This window comes from Microtus oregoni, unplaced genomic scaffold, assembly GCF_018167655.1.
Source record: "Microtus oregoni isolate MIOR12 unplaced genomic scaffold, Mior012 000001F_ref0000356, whole genome shotgun sequence".
Lineage (NCBI taxonomy): Eukaryota > Metazoa > Chordata > Mammalia > Rodentia > Cricetidae > Microtus > Microtus oregoni.
In genome coordinates this window covers 5,803,999-5,822,847 of record NW_024543060.1, presented here as the reverse complement: position 1 = coordinate 5,822,847, position 18,849 = coordinate 5,803,999, and the positions used below count along the sequence as shown (strand labels likewise).

At 49.4% G+C, this 18,849-nt stretch overlaps 1 protein-coding gene across 4 annotated transcripts in view; it reads left to right on the top strand.

Annotated features, from left to right (window-relative positions):
- Positions 1-18,849, top strand: part of Ptk2b (protein tyrosine kinase 2 beta) — a 122,589-nt gene that overhangs the window by 91,998 nt on the left and 11,742 nt on the right. For all 4 annotated transcript variants that reach the window (XM_041663523.1, XM_041663513.1, XM_041663506.1 and 1 more), the window contains exons 6-23: positions 4,404-4,466; positions 4,658-4,712; positions 5,121-5,261; positions 5,521-5,595; positions 6,128-6,229; positions 7,138-7,255; positions 7,682-7,721; positions 8,110-8,156; positions 8,993-9,043; positions 9,450-9,547; positions 10,501-10,585; positions 10,905-11,005; positions 11,259-11,374; positions 12,354-12,454; positions 12,619-12,708; positions 13,476-13,680; positions 16,072-16,180; positions 17,733-17,798. In XM_041663523.1, coding sequence (XP_041519457.1) covers positions 4,404-4,466; positions 4,658-4,712; positions 5,121-5,261; positions 5,521-5,595; positions 6,128-6,229; positions 7,138-7,255; positions 7,682-7,721; positions 8,110-8,156; positions 8,993-9,043; positions 9,450-9,547; positions 10,501-10,585; positions 10,905-11,005; positions 11,259-11,374; positions 12,354-12,454; positions 12,619-12,708; positions 13,476-13,680; positions 16,072-16,180; positions 17,733-17,798 — 1,663 coding nt within the window. The remainder of the gene's footprint in view (positions 1-4,403; positions 4,467-4,657; positions 4,713-5,120; positions 5,262-5,520; positions 5,596-6,127; positions 6,230-7,137; positions 7,256-7,681; positions 7,722-8,109; positions 8,157-8,992; positions 9,044-9,449; positions 9,548-10,500; positions 10,586-10,904; positions 11,006-11,258; positions 11,375-12,353; positions 12,455-12,618; positions 12,709-13,475; positions 13,681-16,071; positions 16,181-17,732; positions 17,799-18,849) is intronic.

The following is an 18,849-nucleotide window of genomic DNA, read 5'->3' as shown; positions in this document are numbered from 1 at the left end:
ATGAGATGGAAGCTGAACTGTAGTGATGAGGCAAGCAGGCCTGCTTTTCGTCCCACCCGGCTTCTGCATGGCTAGCTTAACACCCAAAATAACAACACACAAATTGTATTCATTTAAACACTACCTAGCCCATTATCTCCAGTCCCTTATTGGCTAACTATCACATATTGATCTAACCCATTTCTAATATCTGTATTGCCACGTGACTGTGGCTTACCGGCATGAGTCTAACCAGCGTCCATCTCGGAGAGGAGAGTCATGGCGTCTGCTTGACCCTGCTTTCTTCCTCCCAGAATTCCCATCTGTCTACTCCACCCACCTAAGGGCTGGCCTATCAAAAGGCCAAGGCAGTTTCTTTATTAACCAATGAAAGTAACACATAGACAGATGACCTTCCTACATCACTGAACTGTGTAGGGTCTTGCTGGAAAGCATCCTCTCTTTATTTTGGTTCATGTCAAGCCTCTTCTTATCTCTTTTAGGACAAGCCTTGACTCCAACATTAAATTTCCTAGTCCTCTTTTTCTCTTTAAACTATGTGTGTGTATTTCTTTTTGTCATGCTTGCTCCTTTTCATTGTAGACCGGCATGCAAGTCCTTACTAATAACCATGTGGCAGAGTCAATATTAGGCTATCTTGGAATCTCCTCTACCAAGGAGACTAATCCAATACTTTTCAATTTAACCTCAGGCAGATTCCTAGGTCAAGGGAAGAAAGCAGTCTTATTTTTTTGTCAAGCTATCACAAGAGTGGTCTCTAGCTACATCCCCAATATTGTTCTCCTCTGACACCTCTTGTGCTGGTGGTCCTCCCTAGGCCACAATGCTCTCAGGGCTATTGTCTTCCAAGCTCCTACTAGAATGGCCTGGGAAGTTTCACTTAAAGCATGAAACTGCTTTCCTAGTTCGAAGTTCTAAAGTCTTCCACATTCCTTTGAAAACAGCATACCTGGGCCTGTCATAACAATACTCCACTCCTGGTACCAACTTAGTTTGACTTAGTCTTTTTTAATTGCTTCTGTGATGAAACACCATGATCAAGGCAACTTATAAAATAAAGCATTTAATTTGAGTTAACAGTTTCAGAGGGCTTACAGCTAAGTCCATGATGGCAGAATGAAGGAACAGCTGAGAACTCACACATCTTGATCCACAGTCACAAGGCAGATAGAACACTGGGAATGATGAGAGTCTTTCGAAACCTCAAAGCCTGCCCCCAGTGACGCACCTCCTCCAACAAAACCACACCTCCCAATCCTCCCCAAACAGTTCCACCAACTGGGGGCCAAGTATTCAAACATATGGGCCTATGGGAGCCGTTCTCATTCCAACCACCACAACGGTATCTCAGATAGAACTAAAATCCTCTTTGTTGGTTCCTTGACAGTCAATGTCTGTACCATTAGAACACATCTCTGTGAAGCAAGCCAGTGTGTGCATTATCTCAGGCACACAACTTTTAAAGCCTCCACTATTGACCTTAGAGAACTTAACCACAGGGACACTTAGGTGGAGGGTGGAGTCACCCTGGACAGGCCCGTTATATCTCATAGTTGAAGTTCCTCCTGCTACCCAGTCATCCTGTGATTTCTAAGCCTTCAGACCTGCCCTACATAGGCTCACCACCTTTCCAGGCACTGCTCTATCCAAACCCAAAGAGAGAAGTGGGGGAGGGAAAGAGCCATGGTTCTTCATTTTCTAAGTGCTCATTTAGGGACACTTAGGGCTGGGTGATTTCTTGTCACAGTGAGGTCTCCATGTGTACAAGCTGTAGCACACATATCTAGATGCTGTCAGCACCACGTGCAGCAATCGAAAGCACCTCCAGATATAGATAAGTATTTCAGGCTGGGGGAGGGAGGGAATAGTGTCAAGTTGCCCCCATTGAGGGCACTTAGGCCCAGGCAAGGAATTTGTTTGGTTAATTAAGCATATACAACACAACTACAGGTTTTAGTTTAGTTTAGTTTAGTTTAGTTTAGTTTAGTTTAGTTTTGAGGCAAGGACTCACTGTGTACCCCAGCCTTACCTGGAACACACTCTATGGTCCAGGCTAGCCTCAGACTTTCGATCCTCCTGCTACATGCTAAGATTCCAGGTGTAACCTTATTTCTTTGTTTCATTTCCTGGCTTCCAGACATTTGATATGGTTTAAGACTTTCTACCTCTTCTCTCTGCTTGGAAGAAGGTAGGATGGAGGTTTATTCCACTGTTGTTAACTAGAATTCAGTGGTATTCCCCAGGCAGTCATGAATTGTCCTGGCCACACTATACTCAGTCAAATGTGCCCCTTCTTGATTGAATAAAAAAAATAAGAGAGTTTTAATTTTCTTCTCTACTCCATTCCACCCGAGGCATTTTAAACATGGCCGGTGTGAGGCTCCTGCCACACTGAGCCTCTCTCACCATGGGCTCGTTCCCCTCACTCTTTTTCAATCTGTGTCACTTTTATTCTTCTATGGCAAGCAGTGAAAACAAATGCATGTAATGGCCGTGTGTGTGTGTGTGTGTGTGTGTGTGTGTGTGTGTGTGTGTAAGGTGGGAGGGAAGTGTAAATGACCGTTTGGTGAAGTTCATAGAAAAGCATTTCCTTCAGATATCTGACATCTAAGAAAGGGGTGGATCTTAGTGTTCATTGCCCCAGGGTATCACTAAGGGGAAGAAATAGGGCAATCCATGAAGTCCATATGTAATGGTGGGCAGACTTCCTCTCAAGACCATGACCTTGGGAGGTTTACATAGCCCCTGGTCTTATGATACTTACTACCTTAATTTTTTCCATGTGAACAAGTAATGCTAATTTACTATGGAATGCTAAGAACATGCAGGAATGGAAAAGAAAAAAGCTCCCTAAAAGTACCTGAAATTCACTTAACCTGGGATGGCCTCAGCAAGAGGCAATTCTATCCAGAAGGTTTTCAATGCATTTGGTTTTCTAAAATTACTGTTAATATTCAAGAGGTAACCATTTCTATGACTTTATAGTATGTTTGAGAGTATATTCCAAGTTACTGAGTAAGGATTGAGCAACCCATGTTGCATGTTGGGGGTGGGGTGCATTCTCTCCTATGATTCATGGTGTAGTGTTCTTTCTTTAGCCAGGGTGTGGGAATACATGGGGTCCTGAGTTTTTACACAGCCTTGTGTACATCTTCCAAGAAACACTGTACGGTCTGGAGAGATGTCTCAGGAGTTGGGAGTGCTTACTATTCTATCAAAGAATGAAATTCAGCCATTTGCGCCCGTACCGAGTCCCCCACGAAGACCTGGAACTCTAGTTCAAAGGCATCTGGCACCCTATTCTGGCCTCCACAGGCAGCAGAGGGCATGCATGCATGCGCCAGCACACACGGAGACACAGATCCTAGATAAATAAAATGGAAGCTAAGCTAGAGCATGTCTGTGTCCCCGTGAGCTGGGGCGGCCGTTTTGTGTTCCCACACACCTGTCTGCTCGCAGTGTTAGTGCAGAAGGATCGCCAGGTACCTGTGACCATCTGCACTAAAGGGACCCTGAGGGACTTTAATAGAAGACCAAGAGCAGGGCAGTGTCTACAATAGCTGATGATTGATTACTAGTCACAGTGACCTTGATGGTGTAGGAAGTCCGGTGTACTTGGGGGCACTGTCTATTTCATCTCACATTAAAACCACAATTGCTACAAATAAGCTATTATTATAATTTATACTATCATATTCCACATTATTGTTTATAGCGTAGTCCTCGTTACCTCATATAGTCATATAGCGTCTATTATGGTATAGATGCATGACTTAAAGATGGGAAATATTTTACAGTACCTGGCAATAGAATTATTATTTTCATTTTTTTCTTGTGAATTCTAAACTTTTATATGTACGACAGTTAATTATCTAGATGGAAATGCAAACATACACACACCCACATTGGGGGATGATGTCCCTGGGCTGAAAGCTGCTGTGGATTATGGCTTTTAGACATTTCCTATGTACACATGCGTGTGTGTGGTGGGAATAAGAGGTCAACTTATTGGAGTCAGTTCTCTCCTTCTATCCCGTGTGTCCTCAGGCTTGGTGGCAAGTGCCGTTGCCCTCAGAGCCCAAGGCTTGGTTGTCTCTACTGATGCTGATAGAGCTATTTTCTCTCTTGGTTGTACAACTGTGAAATCCAAGCCCCAAAGCAAAGGCTAGAGTCTTCCAGGAATGAAATTCGCTGGCTTCCTCTTTCCTGACAGTTTCATAAATATCTGGTTTTATTGCTCTTTGAATCTGCCCCCCCCCCCCACCTCCACCCCTGTGGTCCCGCTATCTGGTAGAAAAAGTTGCTTACAGGCCAGCATATGGGCACTGGAGGCCCTACTCAGAGGGCTTCCCTCTCCAGCTACCTGCCCTTCTTCTCTAGGCTATCTTTGTCTCTCTCCACAGGAGATTCTTCAAGGACATGCCTCACAATGCATTGGACAAGAAGTCCAACTTTGAACTCCTGGAGTAAGTTCCATGTTGGGCATGGCCTCCCCCACCCTTCCCCCAGTTTCCTGCTGTCCTGTCCACCTGTCCACCTCTCTAGCCCAGGGCCCTAGGGCCCACTTCCTTAGACTCCAAAGCCTTCTTAACTCCTTCTGGTTCGCCAGAAGTCCAGTGTGTCTGTCAAACGCAGCTTCTGTTTTCCCTTCTTTCAGAAAAGAAGTGGGTTTGGACCTGTTTTTCCCGAAGCAGATGCAGGAAAACTTAAAGGTGAGGGAAGCAGAGGGCAAGGAGCCTGGTAAGCCCTGCTCAGTGTGTGTCCTGGGATAAGAGCTGTAGTGACGGGAGTAGAGAACCAATGGCCTTAGGCTACCAGACATAAGACAGCTGATGTGTGTGTGTGGTAGGCTCTCCAGGAATCAGGATGAGATACACCTGGCTCAAGACTGCCTCGGTGGCTTGATTCATTTTATGACCTGGGTCCTAAGATTCCATGTCTCCTGCCTTCCCTCCCAGGGTGAGGGTGAACTTCTGTAGACAGTTGTGGGCTTTAGGGAACACATCTGGGGCTTCTGTCATGGTGGGGACCCTGCAAGCCGTGCTGCAGCAACGGGCAGCCTCTCCCTAAGTCCTAAGGCAGAAACCTGAACTGACTCAGCACTGCCCAACCCCTTCCAGCCGAAGCAGTTCCGGAAGATGATCCAGCAGACCTTCCAGCAGTATGCCTCACTCCGGGAGGAAGAATGCGTCATGAAGTTCTTCAATACCCTGGCAGGCTTTGCTAACATCGACCAAGAGACCTATCGCTGCGAGCTCATTGTAATGGCCTTTTCTTCTTAACCTCACGCTGCCTGACCTCCAAGCCTCTGGGATAGGACTCCAAGGGGCCAATGTGGGGGAGGGAGGAAAGTGGTAGGGAGAGAAAAGTGATGGGAAGAGGTGAACTGTATGGTGGGGTTTAAGATGGAGGGAAGGGAGAGATGGCGGTATTGAGTCTACCTTAATATGATTTTTTTTTTAAGTTTCTGAAAGTGGGTAGGTGGCACAGGAAACAGACCCCTTTTTCCTATTATTCCAGCAAGGATGGAACATTACCGTGGACCTGGTCATTGGCCCTAGAGGCATCCGTCAGCTGACAAGTCAAGATACAAAGGTAGAGAGGGCCGGAGAGCAAGTCTCACGTAGCTCCAGCCCAGAGGTCTTTTCCTCTTCCCTGCCCACCCTCCGGTCTCCCCATCAGCTCTTCTCCCCCATTCCCCATTGCTCAGGGCAGAGTCTTAATAAGGCCAGGCCCTTGGTGTACATTTGCTGAGAGGATCTGGGGCTAGCAGCATGTGCCAGATGGTTCATTATTGGCCATGTTGCCGCTGCTGCAGGAAGTGGGGTGAGGAGCAAAGGAAGGCCATTGCCATTCTTGTAGTGCACAAGGCAGAGCCTCTCCCAGGACTCCCTAGGGACCCGGGTCCAGTTCCGGCTCTACCGCCGACTTGACACATGAGCATAACAAGAGGACCTCCCTCTCTTCTTCTGCCATCTGAGAGGGACCTTCGAGCCTTATTCTCTCCATCCTCAAAAGAGAGTGCCCACTCCCCACCCCTCATCCTTCCTCACCCCCATCCTGACCAGTTCCCTTGGTCAGATCCTGGGGTTGAATGGCCTTCAGTTTCTCCCTGCCTCTTTCACAGCCTACCTGCCTGGCTGAGTTCAAGCAGATCAAGTCCATCAGGTGCCTCCCATTGGAAGAGGGCCAGGCGGTCTTGCAACTGGGCATCGAGGGCGCCCCCCAGGTGAGCTTCTCTGGGGGACCTGGGAGTTCTGTGGTTGAAATTTATTCAATCTGGCCTCTCTGAGTACAACAGGGACTAGGGGTTTTCTGTTGAAGGGTCTTGTTAAGAAAACTGTACCCTTGCCTGGCAAGATAAAGGCACCTACCACCAACCCAATAATTTAAGTTCAATCCCCCGGCCCCAGCCCATATAGTGGAAGGAGAGAAATGACTTGTGTGGCTTTTCCTCTGACCTCCATGTTCACACAGTGACAACTTGGTGGCCTCTCTTCTCCACCGCCTAATAAGGAAGTCAGTATAAACCAAACTAAAACTCTACCCAGTATGCAAACAAGGTTCTATGATAGTGACAAGATTTAAGGAAATAAGAAACTTATGTCTTTATCAAGAAAGTAGTAGAAAAGGCTTTAGGTAGAGGTGAGTGAAAATAAGGAACACAGCAGAAGTTGAACATTTAACAAATTAGCAATGGTTTAGACATCAAGACCTGAGGAACCTGGGGTTTATTTGTAGGTAGAAATACAGGAGAGACCTCAGACCACCAAACACTCGTCTCTCTCCATTCACCAGTCTGTGTTGAGCCCCCAATCCTACCCACTTCCCACTTCTTAGTTTTTGCCCATACAAACTGAGCACTCCCCAGACACAAGGCATTGTGCTGCCTACTCAGAGATCAGAAGAGGGACCGAGAACTAGCTTTGCAGCTAAGAGCCCTGGGTAGCCAGCAGAAGGGATGGCCAGTGTGCCCCCTGGTGGCTATCTCTAACAACGCACACACAAAACTCCGGAAAGGTGTGGGCGGAATCCCACTGAGGTAGGGTCAGATCCTGTAACCTCTTCTTCCTCCTTGTGGGATGGACTGTAGCGGAGGCTCTTCTTTCTCACCGGTGGCTGGCCTCTTCTCCACAGTCCCTGTCCATCAAAACTTCGTCCCTGGCAGAGGCTGAAAACATGGCTGACCTCATAGACGGCTACTGCAGGCTGCAGGGAGAACACAAAGGTTCTCTTATCATGAATGCCAAGAAAGGTAGGTTTCTCTCTGGACATAGAATAGCCCAGCAGAAGACAGCGGAGGGAAGGGCAGGCGTTTGCCCTTGAGTGGAAGCAAAGATTTTGGGAGGGTGGGGAGGTGCTACCGAGTCAGTTCTCTGTGGCCAGCAGCCGGAAGTAACTTCTGGAGGCGCTGCATCAGCCGCTGCTGGCGTATAGGAGCCTTGGCTAGCTTATGACTGTTCTGTTCTGCATGACCCTGATTGGGGACTGCTCAGGAAATGGGCAAGGCTGGAGCATGTGATACTGGCAGGAGGAAGTTTACAAGGAGGGTTCTAGTTCCAGCCCAAGTCGTTTCCACTACGGTGCTGTCGTGCAGCCTTGGAAGCAGCACCCCATCCACCATCCATTCAGGCCCATACGTCCCTGGTTCCAAGCCTCCCTTCCTCTATTTTTCTCCTAGATGGTGAGAAAAGAAACAGCCTGCCTCAGATCCCCACGCTGTGAGTATGAGAGGGTTGCCAGGGTAGAGACCTAAGCTCAGACCCTAGGCTAGCCCTGAAAGAGCGTGGTGAAGCCCCACCTCCCTTGTTCCTAAGAGAACACTGGAGTCTCGGCACTCCAGTGTGGTGTGTGTTCCTTCTCCGTACACAAGCGTGGGGCTAGTCCCTGTTCCACCTGATGCTGTCTTGAGATGTCAGCTTCTGTCTTTCCTTCCACTCTTGCTTTTTGGAGTCCTGGGCTATACTCCCAACTCACTGACAGCCAGGTCGGCTGCTTTTCCAGATCCAGCCAGAGCTGGGTGGGTGGACGGAGGCAGAGTGAGGCTGCCTGAGGGGAATGTTGCAGGGCTCTGAGGTCAACCTGCCCTTTGACCTTCTTCTACTATAGAAACCTGGAGGCTCGGCGGTCCCAGCTCTCAGAGAGTTGTAGCATAGGTAAGCATGCTCTCTGTAACCTTGGCCTCTGCCCCTTCCTCATGCTTCCTCCTCGCCTCTGCTTCCTCTCCTGATGTTACCAAGCCTTCTCTGCAAGTCACAGGGAACTACCTTCCCGATCATTTCTCAATGATGCTCAAAATACCATTAGCAGCTGGCCTCGAACTTAGAGATCCACCCACCTCTACCTCCCGAGTGTTGGTATGAAAGGCATGAGCCACCACTGCGTAGCAGAATAGTTCCTACGAAAGTACTGTGTTGATCTTGGTCAGCTCTCATGGTACAAACATAATGCAATAGATTGAATGACTTAAAACCAGTCATTTATTTCTCTCAGCTTTGGAGGGCTGGCAGGGCTGGCCTCTGTAGATTCTGTCTCGTGGGGTCTCTCTTCTGTGTGTGCCTCCTTGCTGTGTGGTCACATGGTAGAGAGAGCAAACTCTAGCACTTCTTCTTCTAAGAACACTAATTTGTAATAGGAGTCCCCTCCTCATGACATCACCTAACTCTCATCACTTCCCAGAGACCCACGCCAGCCATCGTACCATAGGATAGGGCTGCAGCATATGGATTTGGGAGAGGTGAAAACATCAAGTTAATAATAAGGTCAAAGGGGTAATGCATTACTTGAAACTGGCAAAACAGAGAGTGTGCATTGCTTCAAACTGAGGTGTCTTCCTTGACTCCTGGTACAAGAGCCTGGCCTCTCCTGCATGGCCCACCTTTACTCACTCCTTTGCCTGTCCTGGCTTCCAAGTAGGAGTCATGGCTTAGTTCCTGGCTGTGCTCAATAAAAACACTGGGCCCATGGGCCGGGCCCCTTTCTGTCGTTACAGAATCAGACATCTATGCAGAGATTCCCGATGAGACGCTGCGAAGGCCAGGAGGTAGGTTCCGGGTTCTTAAAGAGGATGGTTACCCTACCACCACTGTGACCATAGTCGGGGCCCCAGGAGGTGACATCACAAGGACTTCTGGGATGAACCTTCATCCTCATCTGCATGTGCTCTGTCAGGGAAGACCCGAGGGACCCTTGGTTTGAAAACTGAGATTCTATGCAGATCAGCCTAACGTGGACCTGTGTAGCTCAGTGGGGGCCTTAAAAATGTGAATCCAGGGAGCAGGGAGCAGGGTGATACATATCCCTGGATCTGAGACAATGGGACAATTTAGATGTCATTTTTCAGTCAAGTCCTTAGATCTTTGCTGTTTGCACATTGCAAAGCTCCCTGGGGAGGCCAGCTGGACTTAGGATTCTGGGATCCCCCACCCCTATTTTCTCCCTCTATGCAGGTCCACAGTATGGTGTTTCCCGTGAAGATGTGGTTCTTAATCGTATTCTTGGTGAAGGCTTCTTTGGGGAGGTCTATGAAGGGGTCTACACGAATCACGTGAGTCCCAGGCTCTTTCCTGGCATCCCTCATCTGTCTGTCTGAAGGGTGAGAGAGGAGCTGGGTGAGAGGTTGAAGGTGACTGACACACAGTGGGTCCTCTTTCACAGCCGACACACAGTGGATCCTCATTCACAGCTGATGCACAGTGGGTCCTCATTCACAGCTGACGCACAGTGGGTCCTCTTTCACAGCCGACACACAGTGGGTCCTCATTCACAGCTGACACACAGTGGGTCCTCATTCACAGCTGATGCACAGTGGGTCCTCTTTCACCTCTGTCTGATACACAGTGGGGCCTCATCCACATGGCCCAGGACTGTATCTGGAGCACCCAGGGAGTGAAAAGTCATTCCCAAGATTGGGGAGCAGCATCCTAGGGGTGGAAACACAGTGGGCTCTGAGGCTGATGGGAGAATGCAGAAGGGGAAATAGGGTAAGATGCAGTTAGATCAGGGCCTGCGTGGCTCCAGCAGGACTTGGCGTCCAGGTCACTGAAGCCTGGGTGAGCCTTGCCTATGTGGCTATACTTCAGCAGGCTGGAGAAGGCAGAGCCCAAGGGGAGCAGTATGGTTGAAAGCCAACAGTAAGGACAGAGAAGGAGGCCCTTCTTTCTTCTGAAGGAGCCCGTGTGTTCTGTCGTATACCTGCTGGCCTTGGACAGATCACGTGACTGTGTATCCTCATCTGTACACAGGGACTGAGCTTTATGGTCTCTGAAGCCCTTTCTAGCTCTGACACAGAATGACCCAGAAGGAAGGGAAAGAGGAGGAGTGCTTGAGCAAAGATACAAAAATGGGGTGTGGGGTAGGCAGGGGTGAGGTGCCATGGAAGGGCTACACCATCTGCCTTCCCTAGGGTGGTAGCCAGTGCCGCATCGGTCATGCTGAGGATAGGGAAAGGACACTCGCTCTAAACGTGGCAGAGCCCTTGACCATATGCTCCTATTGCAGAAAGGAGAAAAAATTAATGTGGCCGTCAAGACCTGCAAGAAAGACTGCACCCAGGACAACAAGGAGAAGTTCATGAGCGAGGCAGGTAGGCGTCCCCTGGGGAGGGGCCCCTGAGATGCTCCAGCCCTCAAGGATGAGGGGCCCTGGAGGCTGGGAAGGAGAGGGTGTGAACAGTAATGGGAACCCATCTCCCCTCCTGATCATAAGAGAATTCTTGGTGCATACTTTGCAGCTGGGGCAGGAAACTGCCTTTCTCTCGTATGGCAGGGACGGGTGTGTAGCTCAGTGGTAGAACACTTGCCTGGTATACATGAGGCCCTGTTTGATCCTCAGCACCAAGGAAGGAAAACCAAATACTTTCTGTATGACCTTTGACCTGCTCTACCTCCCCTTGCCCCATGCAGTGATCATGAAGAAACTTGACCACCCTCACATCGTGAAGCTCATGGGCATCATTGAAGAGGAGCCCACGTGGATTATCATGGAACTGTATCCTTATGGGGAGGTGAGCTCAAGGGGAGGAGGAGGAACCCCACGTGACAACCGGGCTGCAGTTGAGCAGGTCACGGGAGACATCGTCACAGCTTCCTGCCTTCCATATTTAGCTGCTAGGTAGAGGAAATTGCCAAAACATATTGCCACCTTTACCTTTGCCCCCCTAATGGAAAGGAGGGGTCACTGGCTCCTGGCAGCCCGGTGCCTTGGTGCCATGCTGCGGTAGAATGAGTGGTTCTGATGCCAGGTCTCCCTTCCTGCAGCTGGGCCACTACCTGGAGCGAAATAAGAACTCCCTGAAGGTACCCACTCTGGTCCTGTACTCTCTACAAGTGTGCAAAGCCATGGCCTATCTGGAGAGCATCAACTGTGTACACAGGTAGGGACCGCGAGAGACAGCGTGGCCTGTGCCTGCAACCGAGCATACTCTCAGCCCTCAGCATGTGGGTAGTCTCCATGGAACATTTCCTCACCTACCCTAGGGTCCCACCGGAGCTTTGTGTCTTCTGGCGAGGGCCGGGGGATGGCTGCCCTCTTGCCCAGAGCTCCATCTCCTCCCCTTTGCCCACTGGGTGACACATGGCTTAGGAAGAAGGAAGGGGGCTGGAGAAGTGTCTGGAACATCAGAGAGTCTGTCACTCTCCACCCTCATTCCAGAATACCCCCACCCCCTCCACCCCCCAGCCGCTTGAACTATGACTGTAGTTGGCTCCTCCCGACTCACCACCTGACTTCATTCTTATTCTCTTGATACTGTGAGCCCCCAAGGAGACTCAACACCCCAAGGTGTCCGGCATGCCACCATCAAGGCCTGTGTGATTTTGAGTCTGAGCCTGTGTCAGGCCATGTAGGAGATCCAAACAAACATTCCCTCGTGCCTCCAGTGAGTCCCGTGGAGCATCCACTCGGCACCAGCCTGTGTTCTAGAACATAGGAGAAAGCCATGGTCAAGAGAAATAAGAATGTTTCCCTTTGGAAAACTCACATTCCAAAGCAGGAAGGTCAAATGTGAGATGCACATGGCCTGGGGGCCAAGGCTGTGTGCTCTTAGCGTCATTTCCTTTATTTAGCTGAAGTTGGGTGTTTTAAAAAAACCATCTTTTCTGTAGCAGAAGCAGCAGGAAGTGGCATGGCCTGTGAGAAGCAAGTGGGGCCTTTGGGGTTGGTAGTGACTCTAAAGTGGCCGGTGTCAACAGGCACTCCTCAAGCAGAGCCAGACGCCTAGGAGTTTCGGGAGTTATGTTTCTCTTCCTGTCTGAAACCTGCTGAGATGTTCCTTCCGGCAGATGCTTGGTTCTCCTCGCTTGTACCAGGGTCCCAAGGCAGGGCCTCACGCTAATCTTCAATCCTTCTTTCAGGGACATTGCTGTCCGGAACATCCTGGTGGCCTCCCCTGAGTGTGTGAAGCTGGGGGACTTTGGGCTCTCCCGGTACATCGAGGATGAGGACTATTACAAAGGTGAGAGCTTCCCAGGTACCAGGATGGTTCGTAGAATTCAGAATCCCAGAGCAAGGAAGCCTGAGGTTCAGGCAGCCTAGGTTAGTGGTCTCGGGAGAGCAGAAATGCAATTTTAGATCTCTTGTCCTTAAATAATTCCTGCAAACCCCTTTGTCCATGCAAAGCCTCTGTGACCCGTCTCCCCATCAAATGGATGTCCCCCGAGTCCATCAACTTTCGCCGCTTCACCACCGCCAGTGATGTCTGGATGTTTGGTGAGTGGTGATTCGGGGGGGACCCAGAAAAGTGATGATTCTCCTGTCTGTGACCTGGGCAGGAGGACAGCACAGGGAACGAAGGTCTTACACGTGTCCTTCAGGTCCCAGGGGCACTGAGAAGTCCCAAAGGTAGAGTGTCAGTGGAGAGCAGAAGAGACAGGGCTGAGGCCTGGTTGAGCCAAACTGGGCTTATCTCCCTTGTAAACGCACGTGGCAAGCAAGTACTACACTTGCCATGCCTAAGGACTATGTGGGAAAAGCTTCAAGGGATATTCAAAGAAAACTGGCCAGTTTCTTCTGATGAAGATGTCCAAGGAGAGAGAAGGCCCTGCTGGGTCTGATGGACACAGCGCACTGTATAAGATCCACTGGCCCTGCCGCTGTTTCTGGGACACTCATTGTCCTTCCCATCTTCCCCCTGAGGAAATTAAGACTTAGCTGAGTCGGGGGTGTGCCCAAGATCACACAGGCAACACGAGTCTGTACTAAGTTTATAACTTCACTATGAGAAAGTTCTGACAATCCAGATATGCCCTCTTCTGGATCCCCAGAACCCTAGTAACTCCATGTGGAAGGTTCTTGGGAGTAGACCACGGTTCATTTACTACAAGTATAGGCTATGGATGTCTGGGGTGGATCATTGCGGTGGACAAGCCCTCAGAGGAGAATGCTTCTCCTCCAGCGGGGACCAATCTCAATGGCTGCAGTTATCCCTGGGGAGGGCAAGCTGACCCCTCCCCTGAGCCGTCCCCCTCTGCTCTCAGCTGTGTGTATGTGGGAGATCCTCAGCTTTGGGAAGCAGCCTTTCTTCTGGCTTGAAAACAAGGATGTCATCGGGGTGCTGGAGAAAGGGGACAGGCTGCCCAAGCCCGACCTCTGTCCACCTGTCCTTTACACGCTCATGACCCGCTGCTGGGACTATGACCCCAGCGACCGGCCCCGCTTCACGGAGCTCGTGTGCAGTCTCAGGTGAGCATAGGGTGTGGAGCTATGGGTGGAGGCTGAGGCTTTCTGCCCTTCAACGTTACATGGGGCTGTAGCCTCTAGCCTTGTGCAGTGGGCGCCCTTGTTCCCCCTTGTCAGCCAGGAGAATTCAGGTTAAAGCTGGTGACTTGACCCCCTAGTGGTGACAGGTAGAATGCCCTCCTGATTACTGCAGGGTAGGTGCCCTCTCTTTTAATAGAAGTGTGGTGGGTACCAGAAAGTGTTGGAGGACAGAAAGTTGAGACCAAGTTCACTGCCCCATGCAAGCTCAGAGATGAGGCCAGCGTGGGGAAGCCTTGCTCACTCAGATCCCTCATGGAGCAGACTGCTCGTGACCATGACCTTTCTTGTTCTCCTCTCCACTCCATATTCCTTCCCAGTCATGAGAGAGAGGGGTACTTTTGACCTGTTATTAAGACTGTGCCCCAGGAGTTGCCTGCCTGTTTTGTTTGGGCATCAGTGGCCTAAGGCTTGGCTTCTTTTCAGTGCCCAGCTGCTGTTTCTCCAGTGCCGGGGGGTCACTAGTGGGAGGATGTCATCTATCTTGGGGGTTCAGGGTTCCCCTCTTCTTAGAGGTTCAGGGTTTCTGCTTGCAACTCATGAGTGGCCCAACTTGTTTTGGTTTCCTTTAGGGTGGGGATCAGCACACTTCCTTTAAGGACCCAGATAGTAAATATTTGGGACTTTGCAGTCTGTGAAAGTCTCTGTTGCAACCACTTGTCTCTACCATTGCAGTCAGAAGCACTGCTCGAGGAAGAAGCTGGCTGTCTCTGATAAAATTACATCTGCATACACCCAAACTTGGCAATACTTTTACATGTCATAAATTTTACAAAATTCAATCATGAAAAAACATGGTGGCCATTATTAATTTGAGACCATGCAAAAAATAGGTAGGAGGGCAGGCTTAGCTGTGGCCACCATTTGCTGACCTTTGTCATAGGGAAGCTTGATTAATGATCTTAGATAATGTAGCAAACATTGTGTGTGTGTGTGTGTGTGTGTGTGTGTGTGTGTGTATGAGTAAGTGTGTATTGGGTTCAAGCCCAGTGTTTGGCGAATGTTATGCAAGAGTTCTACCACTGAACTACACTCCCAACTCAAATGATTTTATATGAGGGTAAGAAAATAAGCGACAGGCAAGACAAGGCAGTGCGTGCTTATAATCCCAACACTTGTAAAATATAGACAGTAGGGTCAAGATCATTCTCAGCACAAATATTTTTATTTAAAAATCTGATGGGAGGCCGAAGGGAGAGACTTAAGAATGCCCAGGTGAGAATGAGCCTGCATTTGTTTGTGCCACGAAGTCTCTAACACGATCTGTGAAACCATAATCTTAGAACACCTATCTGCTGCCTCCTCCCTCCATGATGCTCCTGAATAGTTCTGAACCAGCTGTGGGTCCTTCCCAAGGAAGATTTAGAAAGCCAAATTAATTGAAAGATATAATCTGAAAAGACAGAAGGTCTGGGGTGGGAAAAGGTGGGGTCTTGAGAACCACAGAGAGTCTTGGTCATTGCCTGTCTCCGGGTAGACACTCACTCCCACTACTTGAAGAGACTGGGAGCCTAGAAGAGCTCAGATGCCTCCTTCAGGCACAACATGGTGGACCTTCCTCCAGGTTCAGAAAGGGTCCAATTAGCACTCCCCAGTCTTGTGTCAAGCTTTGAGAACTTTGCACAAAACCTTAGTGAACTTTCAGAATCTTCTAATTGATGAAATACATAGTAGGCTATGGACACATATGGACACAGTGTGTGTGTGTGTGTGTGTGTGTGTGTGTGTGTGTGTGTAAATTTGAAGGCACATACCACATGGTATACATTTGACAATATGTAATACTTAGTGTTCCTTTGAGCACATGGACTTGAAGATCATGCAGTGATTCTAAGGGTCTCTGGGATGAGAAGCACTTCACTAGGAGAGAAAGGCAGGACTTCATGATAGCTGAGAGGACTGCAGCCCCAGAGTGTGCTACAGAGGAAGACAGGGAGTATCTAACACCATGGCAAATCCGGGCCCAGGTCATAAATTCAGATGGGACGTTGGAAATATCCACAGAGCTTGTTGCCAATAGCAGATGCGGGAAGGCTGGAGGTGGGGAAGGTCGCTCTGTAGCCAGCTTCTACCACCTGTTGGGCTGGCTCTGTAAGGATTTCTATCCATTGTCCATTCACGTGATCCTCTCAAACCTTGGTGCAAGGGTAAACTCAAAATCCATATCCTAATCTCTCTCAGAGAGGTCTCCCAAGTCTTCTCAGTGGGGAACATGTAGGTGGAAGTGGGATCTGGTAGCTCTCATTTAAGCCTCTACTGGCTTCAGTGTGTCCCCTTTGACCCTGTTTCTCTCTCTCTGCCTGGACTCCTTGACAGTGACATTTATCAGATGGAGAAGGACATCGCCATAGAGCAGGAAAGAAATGCTCGCTATAGACCCCCCAAAATATTGGAGCCCACTGCCTTTCAAGAACCCCCACCCAAGGTAAGTCAAGCCTGGGTCTTGTTAGTCCTGCAGCCACAGCAGAGCCCTTTGTGGCCCAACTGCCCTTTCCTAACACAAGGAGCTGGCTTTTCTGTACTCCTCTTTCAGCTCTGGACCCAACCACCAACCATCCACAGGTGTCCCAGCAAGAGAGAGCTGAGTCAAGCACACAGCCCATGGGGAAGCTGAATCAAGAGCTATCCTTAACCATTTTTTAAAATGTTTTCTTTATTATTATGTATACAATATTCTGCCTCCATGTATGCCTTCAGGCCAGAAGAGGGCACCAGATCTCATTACAGATGGTTGTGAACCACCATGTGGTTGCTGGGAATTGAACTCAGGACCTTTCGAAGAGAAGGCAGTGCTCTTAACCACTGAGCCATCTCTCCAGCCCTCAAGAGCTGTCCTTTAGAGCTCCCTGTGGCAGCCTGTGTGCTTCTGGGGTGGCAGATCAAGAGCCCAGTATAACAAGGAAGGGGAATCGCCTGAGCTCCTGAGATACAGGCTCTATGTCCAAGCCTGTAGTGATAACCTGGACTCAGGATCCAGGACCCTACCAGCCACCACCAGATGCTTGGATTTCCAGAAACCAATCCTGTATTAGCTAGAGCTGACAAAGCAGAATGCCACAGGCAGAATGATTTGAATAACACACATCCATCCCTCCCAGAATCAGGAACTTGGAAGTCCACAGCCTTAGTCTCTGGGGAGGGTCTGTGGTTGCTGTTTTCCTCATCGCTGTGGTGAGGCATCCAGCGAAAATAGTCAAAGGAAGGAAGGAATTATTTGGACTTTACATTTGAGATTAGAGTCTATAATAGTAGGGAAGGCATGGCAGTCTGAGGTCACATGACAGTTGCTGTCAGGAAGCAGAGAGGTGGATGCTGCCTATGAGGTAACTTTGCCTTTTTATGTGGTCCAAGATCCCAGCCCACAGAATGATGTCCCTATGTCTAGAGTGAATCTTCTCTCAGTTAATTTAATATAGAACCCCCCCTCCCCCAGAAGACATACCCAGAGTCTTGTCTTTTGGGGGATTCTGGACCTGTCAAATTGACCATCAATATTAACAGTCACGGTGTCCCTTCCTAGCTCTCAGATGGTTCTTGCCATAGCCTCACTTGTCAGGGAAGATGAGAGAAAATGAGAAGGACTCTTTTAGTCTCTAGTACATGAATCCCATCATGGGCTGACCTCACTCCTCCCTCAAAGACAGTGCCTTATAACACTGTCACACTGGGAGGTAAGATGCCAGTATACAAAGAGGCGCAGTTGGGAATGGGCGCAAAGGATGACTCCATATAAGTACCCAGTCTGGTTCTAGGCCCTTTCTCGTGGTCTCTCCTGCATGTGCTGTCCTCTTTCCTGCCTACCACTAGCCAAGTAACTAATGCTCAGTGTATGGCTGCAAAGTGAATTCAAGGGTAGTTCTCTTCTCGTCTTTCCGTGGTAAACAGGGAGAGCTGCCTCAGGCCTGATGGTTGCTTTGGTGTATCCTTTTGGCTGAAGCTGAGAGTTAGACTGACATCGCCCTGTGTTCTCTTTCTAGCCTAGCCGACCCAAGTATAGACCCCCTCCGCAGACCAACCTCCTTGCTCCTAAGCTGCAGTTCCAGGTAAATGTGTAACTAGACAGTGGGGAGCTTTGCACTCCACCCTCCTCAAGGTCCTTCCTGAAGTCCCATGCCTACACCTTTGGGGTGCAGCAGCAAACACCTGCTTAGGGGATGGAGATGCCTGGGTTGGCTCTTTCTTGGTAGCCAAGAGAGAATTTCAACTGATATCAAAAGAACAGAAATTCAGTTCTTCCAGAAGTTCTGCCTGCAGCCCAGTCCAGCCATCTGCAGTGTCTGCTGCTTCCTGTGCCTGCCTGCAGCTGCCTTCCTGTGTCCCTGGCTTCCCTGACCTCTTACCCTGAACAGAGCCTCTGTGAAGGAATTCCAGGGTGCTGGGGATGGATGACGTCCCGTAAACTTGAGTGTCTCCCAAGATTCTGTGCAGAGGCTCTGGACAGGACCTAGGTGGCCAGTGAAAAGAGAGCGGGGGCCCATCTAAGCTGTCTGCATTCATCATTGCCAGCCTTGAATCTGCCCAAGGCTGTAGCGTGTGACTCATGTACCCCTGCCCTGTGTCACTCTCTTGCATCTGGGTGAGATACGCACAGCCTCCTGCCTTTCCTGTCCCTACCTTCCCTAGCATAGAGTTGTGGCTTCAGAACAGAGCATCCCAAGGAACAAGTATCAATGTTAGCTCGGCTGATGCTCCACACAGGAGGAGTGAGCCCCCAACCATGATTTCCTTGTCAGGGAGATGGCCCTGGGTTAAAAACAAGCCCAACCGAAAATGGACATGTCTTGTAGGAGGTGACAACATGCCATATCTATCTATATCTATATCTATACATCTATATCTATATCTATATGAGCTGGTGAGATGGTTCAGAGGGTAAAGGCACTGCTGCCAAACCTGATGACCTGAGTTTGGTCCCCAGAACCAACATGGTGGAAGGAGAAATCCAATGTCCAGAATTGTCCTCTGACCTCTACAATCATTATATGGTACACATGTAACTACACACATGCGCGTGCACGCGTGCGCGCACACACACACACATAGACACACACACACAAAGTTTTAAGAAAAAATTTAAAGCAATTATTGTTAGAC